We start from the raw sequence: 8,274 nt of genomic DNA on the forward strand, positions 1-8,274 counted from the left end.
GTACCGTGTGACGCCGCCTTAAGACTTAGATATTGATTACCTATCCTAGGGGCAATATCACATCAGTGGAGGTCCGACACATTGCACCCCATCTGATCAACTGTTTGCAGGTCTCGCAGTGGCTGGAAGTAAACATTGTGTGGGCTGGGACATTGAAAGTGGCCGTTACTAGAGCTTAACTCTTATTGAAGTCCTTGATATGTCTGGAGGTTTTATTTCAGAAATAGGTGCAAGTATAATTCCACTGCTATTTGATTGACAGGTGCAACAGGAAGGAAATATGTGGGTTGGGTCTTGCTATCTATTCCCGCCCCTGTCTGCCCCTGCCGGAATTAACGTCTACGATGGCGACCAGGGGGAGGAAGGCCAGGCAGGCAGACAGGGGCGGGAATAGATAGCAAAACCCGTCCCACATATTCTTGCAACTGTTGCACCTATCAATCAAACAGCAGTACATTGCTGGAACTTTACTTACACATGTTTCTAAAATAAAATTTCCAATCTCAGAACAAGAGCAATGCTTAAATTCAGCATCCTAGCGCCAGTATAGCACCGGCTTTACTTTATATATGAAAACCCTGCTGGTTAGTTCCCTTTAAAGGGTTATTATCATCACTTGAGTTTCGGCAGTGCTCCACTTCTCCACCTCAAGGGTTTCTGATTTCCCAGGGGGAGTACTTTCCTGATTGACTGTCCGAGGAAGCGGTATAATTTCAGTGCTGGCCTAAGCTATGCAGTCTCTGATGTGGCATGCAAGGGCAGGTTTGCAGCGAAAGAAAAATGCAAGATTACTGAAGTTGGCAAGATTGATAATAAAGAGCATGTAAGCGCTGCGCTCCTTGGCTAGGAAATCAGACACTGTTGATAGACTGCAATGGTGGTGGATAACCTAAGCCGCGAACAGTAAACACTAAAATAAAAAAATCCTGTTCTTGAAAAGAAAGTGGATATATACTGAGAAATAAATTACAAAGTTGATTGTTTCTACAAGTATTTCACAATTCTACGCATTATAAAATTTGAGAATAACCATTTACGTTAATTAAGCATATGTATGTTGATTGTCTTTGAAGCAAAATCCTGAGTTGTAACTAATGGAAAGAAAAAACTAATATTGATGACATAATTAAAATAATTTTTCATATTTATTCTTTTTACAGCGAGATTCTATGGATCTTAATTCAGTCCTGTCGTCTCCAGAAACCTTTACAGAAACCCCATATCGGAATGGGTATTGCTCTCCACTACCTCCTTTCTATTGTTCCCAAACTATTACTGACTCACCAGTACCCACCCCACTAACCAATGGTAACAGTAATCACTCTTTGTCCTCATATTCACAAAGCCCTTTATGGAGTGGAGTCCTGGACCAAGCACCTCTTACTCTTTCGGAGCTAAAAAGACAGAGGATGGCAGCCAAGCAGGGGCGATACTTAGCCCGGAGTACTAGTGAGTTGCTTGGATCTGGAAGTATAGATTACTCCAGTGACCCTGGAACCCCACCATGGTGCTCTAACGGGACCTCTGTATACTATACTCCAACCAGTGGAGACCCTCCAATTCTACGGCTAAAGTCTCCCGCTGACGATGAAGGTCAAGAGGCTGGCAGGATATTGCGTTGTTGTCGGTTGTCATAACTGCAGATATACAATCTTCTAAGAGGATTGTATCTGTGGTGCAGGCAGAACATGGGTCGCGTGTATACATTCAGATATATGTAGATATATATGTAAAAATACCCGAACTGTACATATGTTGAGTTACATATTTGTGTACACAGAATTATGTAGATCTGTATATAGAGGATATTATAGACATGTATATAGATTGGAGTCATTCCTACCTGCAGGGAGTCTATAGACATACCCATATATAATAAAGCGCTTACATATACTCAAGTATAGTTGTTTTTTTATTCCCTAAAATAAAAATCAACAGGTACGATGCCATAAATCCTTGTAATCTCCCTCATCAGGCTTTAAAAAAACTCATGTTTTTTTTTTCTTTTTACTCTTTCTGGTATAGCGGTGTGACAGCCAATATGGCCAACAATACAACTACCATGGGTCTGTGAGGGCCTGACTGGTGGGAATGAATGTGGCAGCAGTTATTACTTTTTGGCTTCATTGGGCCTTTTTAGAGACTGTATGAACAGCCATGACCTCTGTTTGGTCAACCATGTGGCTTCCAATAATACATAGCCAAGAGGGGACATAGTGGGCCTCATTTATATAAACTGCCTTTTTGGCCAATCTGTCATTCAGAGCTCAGCTTTCATTTCTTAGACTTCTTTAGTAATATGAAAGCTGTCTAGTTATTGTTGCTATGGGCAACAGAGACCTTTTTTTTTCTTTTAAACACCTTTGGTGCATCTGCTCAAGTGTTGCCACCACTTCATTGCAGTTGAACTCCCATCAGTTGGACATATATGTTATATAGAAGCAACATGCCTAGAACCTTTCTAATTCATGATCTTAGATACTTGCCAACATTTACAATGCCAAATTGGGGACATCTAAGCCCTGCCCCAAGAACACACTTCAAACATACTTTTGGGTGTTCCTCTGCTAAATTCTGCCCTTTTGGCAGTTGGGCGTGCGTGATTCTCCTGGCACAGTTTGGAATGTTGGTAGGTATGGATGATATGTAAATGTTTTGTACAAATGAAAGAATATTTATAGAGCTACATAATTCTGTACATGAGCAGTGATGTATATAGAACGTTGTATATAAGACAAGAAATTCTGTATTTGAATATTGATATACGCAGAAAGCATTGTGGACTGTAAAGCTTTAGATGTGCGATTCAAGATGGCAGTGCCAGTGACTACCTGATCCTGTAAATATGTGGCTACAGAGCCCTACTGTACATGTATTTCACACACGACAGCAGGGGATGTGATCATGAACAGTAATGGTTTCTAACCTATGGTTCTCCAGCTGTTGCAAAACTACAACTGCCAGCAAGGTGTGATGGGACTTGTACTTTTGCAATATTTGGGAGATGTGTGATGTATGGAGTGCAGCATGTCTCAGGAATGAGCTTTGTATTGGGAGGACAACCACACGGACTCTCATACAGTTTGTATTTCTCAGATTTAAACATTTTAAAATTCAATTTAATAAATCCTGCATCATTTGCTTTTGTAATAAAGTTGGTTTTAACAAAGAAGCCTGTTGTGCCTTTCTCAAAATAAGTCTAAGCCGTCAATATGTAGTGGGCAGTTTACTTTGCTTAGTAGGATGTTTTCTATTTATAGTGGTTATTGAGATCAATGTCAAGTAGAAGAAGAATAAAACCAAACAAGACATATTGAGTAGTGATGGGCGAACTCACAGATATCCGGGAACGGTGGGACTAACCGGACTTTAAAAAAAACAAATTCGGGTCCAGCCCAGAATTAATCCCAGATATCTGGGCGCACGCTGGTCCCCATGAATGTCTGTGGGGACCAGAATCCTGCGATTAAAAATGGTGGTAGAAGGGATAGGGGGACGGGAGTAGGTGTGCTATACTTACCGAGGCTCCGTTGTGGCTGTAACTGCTCCCTCGACTGCGCAGTCACTTCTACGGCTGCTCATTAGGCTCATGCATATGCACTGCTTTCCTCGCCCACTGGCGTCTGTGATTCGTTGCAGTCAGACGCTTCCCTACTCTGAGCCACAGCGTCTGACTGCTTACATTTCAAATAAACGATTTTCGGTGTATGTTTACTTACTTTCACTTATAGATTAGTAATGGGGGTCTCATAGACACCTGCCATTACTAATCTAGGGCTTAGTGGCAGCTGTGGGCTGTTATTTACCCCTATTACGCCAATTGCCATCGTACCAGGGCATTTGGGAAGAGCCAGGTGAAGTGCTGGGATTGTCACATTTAATGGATGCGGCAATCCTGAGCAGCTGCAGGCTGCTATTTTTAGGCTTGGGGGCTTCCAAAAACCATGGGTCTCCCCAGCCTTAGAATACCAGCCCCAAGCTGTAGGGCTTTATTATGGCTGGGTATCAAAATTGGGGGGAATGAACGCTGGTTTTTTTTTAAAATTATTTATTTCAATAATAAAAAAAGGCTGTTACTCAGGGTGGGGGCGTGTCTGACTGCCACCAATCACAGACGCCGATGGGTGCGGATAGCAGTGTATATGCATAAGCCTAATGTCTGGCCCCGGAAGTAAATGGGGAGCCGCGGGAGCAGTTACAGCCGCACCAGAGGCTCGTAAGTAAAGCGCCACTTGCTTTATTATTGTTTTCTTTACTTTTTGTATTAATCGAGTGCCAGACCCGAATCATTAGTCGGAGTTCCCTGAGAATTCCAGGTCCGGCACTCGGATACTTTTGAAACCGCCCAGATCTGGACTTTTACAGTCCAGGTCCGTCCATCACTAATAATGAGTAAGTTACATGATCTCACAAACTCAACATTTAAAGTGTATACACACCTCTGACAATGAAAAAAATATTTCTACATATGTTATGTGTTAATAAAGTTGTACATTAAAATTGCAAGTTACCGTTTTCAGTATTACATAATTACATAGGTTGAAAAAAGACCTAGGTCCATCTAGATCAACCTTCCTCCACCAATTCTACATTTTGTCACTAAGTCATTTATAACCAACAATGTTGTGTGTACTGAGGAAATCATCCAGCCCTTTTGTAAAAGCTGTTATAGTGTCTGCCATTACTACCTCCTGTGGTAGGGCATTCCACAGTCTGACTGCTCTAACTGTAAAGAACCCTTTCCTATTTAACTGCCGGAATCACTTTTCTCCCACTCGCAGTGAGTGCCCCCTGGTCCTTAGTATTTTCTTTGGAAGGAATAAGTCATGTGCCAGTCCTTTATATTGACCACACATGTATTTATACATATAAATGAGATCTTCTCTTTTTTCTAAGCTAAACATATTCATTTTCAGATGTTCTGATATATACCGTAGTTTACAGCCTGTTCCAAGTTTCAGATGTTCCTCCTGTGGAAGTTTCCCTTCCAGAAATATAGTCTAATTTGAATTCTGTGTATCCAGGATGCTGCTGTCTTCACTTGTTGCAGTTTAGCTTAGACTACACAACTCCAGCACATTACTTACTTGCTCTTTATATCTATAGCTTGATTTTCCTGAGATACTTCCACAACGTTTAAGAGCATTTGGACTTAAAGCCCACTCTGCAGTGACCAAACCTCTCATTAGCAGAAAGAGTCAAGAGGCTAGACTCCCCTTTGGTGAGGAGAACTGGTCCATAGTTTATTTTAGTGATGAAAGCAAGTTTAATTTATTTGGGTCTGATGGGAAACATTTTGTTCGTCGACAAACTGGGAAAAAACTGAACCCAGTGTTCAGGAGTGTGTTAAGGAGTCAGTTATAGGTGGTGGAGGAAGTGTCATGGTTTGGGGAATGTTTTCTGCAGCAAAAGTTGGACCTCATACAGCTACAAGGCACAGTGAATGCAAGTGTGTATCAGAACCTTCTTCAATGACACGTGGTTCCTTACTTGCATTCATCACTCAATCAGCCAGTAATTTTCATGCAGGACAATGCCCTCTGTCACACAGCAAAATGGGTAAAGCAGTCCCTTGAAACCGAAAACATTGAAACAATGGAATGGCCAGCCCAGAGTCCTGATCTAAACCTCTGGAAAATATTTAGTGACAAAGTTATGACCAAGAAACCCACAACAATCAAAGAACTGTGGAAGAGACTGGAAGAAGAATGGACCAAAATCCCACCAGAGCAGTGTGAGAGACTAGTGATGTCCTCTGGCCACAGATGTGCTGAAGTCATTCAAAGGAAAGACCTGTTCACTTCCCACTGATTGGTAACTGTTGTTACCTTCAGAAAATGTACTTATAATTAGAGCTGGTCGAACTCGTAGAAAACCGGGACCAGCGGTTCCCTGCTTAATTTTTAAAAAAAACTTGGATCTGGCCCAGAATCTGTTACCCATATGAATCTATGGGAACCAGAATCTGGAGATTAAAAATATTGGTAGAAGGGATAGGTGTACTCACCAAACCTCTGCCATGGCGGCAAACTACTTCCAGGTCATGCTTTCCCTTTCGGAGCCAACAATTAACCCTCATTGAAAGTTCACTGCTTTCCCCACCCATGGGCACGTGTAATTGGTTGCAGTTAGACGCACCCCCACCCTGAGTGGCATTGTGTCAGCTGACTGCAACCAATCACAGACGCCAGGATGGCCGGTGGGCAAAGAAAGCAGTGCAGCTGTCTGCGGGTGAGTATCGTGGTATAAAAATAAATGAATAAATAAAACAATCGGCGCAACGTCTCACGAATTCTGATACAAGCACAGATAAAGCCCATGGCTGCAGCCCCCAGCTGTCGTGCTTTATCCTGGCTGTGTATCAAAATAAGGCCAGAGTCACACACTTGTGCGAGTCTCGCATCGCATCACCCACCACAGCCGCACACTCTCCTTACAGGAGCGTGCAGCTGCATAGAACTACATGCAGCCGACCTGCTCCTGTCAGGAGAGTGTGTGCGGCCGTGCTGAGTGATGCGATGCGAGACTTGTGCAAGTCCCTCGCAAGTGTGACTCAGTGTGATACCCAGCCAAGATAAAGCTGACAGCTGGGGCTGTATTCTCAGGCTGAGGAGCTGCAGCCTAAAAATATCAGCCAGCAGCCGTCCAGAATTGTTGCATCCATTAGATGTGACAATCCTGGAGCTTTACCACGCTCTTCCCGATTGCCCTGGTGCGGTGGCAGTCGGGATAATAAGAAGTTAATGGCAGTCACTAAGTCCTCGATTAGTAATGGCAGCATCTATGACAGTAAATTAGCACAGACACTGAAAAAATCCTTTATTTGGAATGAAATATAAAAAACACCCTCTTTCAACACTTTATTAACCCCAATAGACCCCTGCAGGTCCGATGTAATCCACAGGAAGTCCTATGACAATTCAGCTCTGCTACATCTCAATATCACAGCAAGTGGCCATAGAGCAGGACAGCTGCCCGCTGTGAGTGCAGAATGAATGAGCCACGATGAGCGGTGACTGGATGCAGAGAGATGCATCACACAGGCTGGGGGCGCGTCTGACTGCAACCAATCAGACGCCAGGCTGGCTGGTGGGCGGGAAAAGCCGTGCATGTGAAATGAGTGGCACAGGGAGGCCGCAGGAGCAGCATACAGCAGCGTGGAAGCAGCGTACAGCCGGGCCGGAGCTTCGGTAAGTATGAAGCTCTCGCTTCATTTTTATTTTCTTTATTTTTCTTTTCTTTTTTAAATTTTTCGAGATCCGGATCAAACAGTCAGAATCCCGAGCCCGGGTCCAGCATCTAGACAACTTTGAAACCACGCGGATCTTAAGGCCGCTTTACACGCAGCGACATCGCTAAAGCGATGTCGTTGTGGTCACGGAATTCGTGACGAACATCCGCCCTCTTTAGCGATGTCGTTGCGTGTGACACTTACGTGCGATCGCACATCGTCGCAAAAACGTTCAAAAACGTTAATTGTTGACATGCTCCCCTATTCCCAAAAATCGTTGCTGCTGCAGGTACGATGTTGTTGTTCGTTCCTGCAGCAGCGCACATCGCTATGTGTGACACCGCAGAAACGATAAACCTCACCTTACCTGCGGCCGCCGGCAATGAGGAAGCAAGGAGGTGGGCGGGATGTTACATCTCGCTCATCTCCACCCCTCCGCTTCGATTGAGCGGCCGCTTAGTGACGTCGCTGTGACGCTGAACGAACCGCCCTCTTAGAAAGGAGGCGGTTCGCCATTCACAGCGACGTCGCTAGGCAAGTAAGTAGTGTGACAGCACGGGTGTCACACGGACCGCACACTGATGTGATCCGTGTGACATCAGTGTGACACGTACTGGAGAAAACACAGGTTTTTAAATAAAAAGATTTTCTATATTTACCTGTATCCAGCGATGCTGTCTCCGGCTCTGCTGCCTCCCGCTCCTGACCCCCGCTCATTATTTTTATTGATTATTCACTGCAGTGAGCAGCTGGAAGCAGGGGCATCGCAGTGACAGCGCTGGTGATAGCACCGCCGAGGAAAGCATCGCCAAGGACAGCATTGCTGTGGACATCGCTAGTGACAGGTGAGTATCCTGCCAGCAGTGTGTGCAGGGACGTCCAGGAGGTCATCAGATTTCCCAGTGAACTCTGATGATCTTCTGATGACACCCCTGCGACAACTGCGCTATAGCGAGTGTCACGATGGTGACTTCCAGGGGTTCATGAGAGTTCATTGGGAACTCCGATGACCCCCTGGATGTCACTGCACAAACTGCTGCATT

The 8,274-nt window shown here is 44.3% G+C and overlaps 1 protein-coding gene across 1 annotated transcript in view; it reads left to right on the forward strand.

Annotated features, from left to right (window-relative positions):
• Nucleotides 1-3,183, forward strand: part of LOC142311409 (protein phosphatase 1 regulatory inhibitor subunit 16B-like) — a 106,348-nt gene extending 103,165 nt beyond the window's left edge. Inside the window, exon 11 of the mRNA XM_075349802.1 lies at nucleotides 1,161-3,183. Within this exon, the coding sequence (XP_075205917.1) occupies nucleotides 1,161-1,637 (477 nt within the window). The 3' untranslated portion in view covers nucleotides 1,638-3,183. The remainder of the gene's footprint in view (nucleotides 1-1,160) is intronic.
• Nucleotides 3,184-8,274: the final 5,091 nt, after the last annotated feature.

Source organism: Anomaloglossus baeobatrachus, chromosome 5, assembly GCF_048569485.1.
Source record: "Anomaloglossus baeobatrachus isolate aAnoBae1 chromosome 5, aAnoBae1.hap1, whole genome shotgun sequence".
In the NCBI taxonomy this organism is placed as follows: domain Eukaryota; kingdom Metazoa; phylum Chordata; class Amphibia; order Anura; family Aromobatidae; genus Anomaloglossus; species Anomaloglossus baeobatrachus.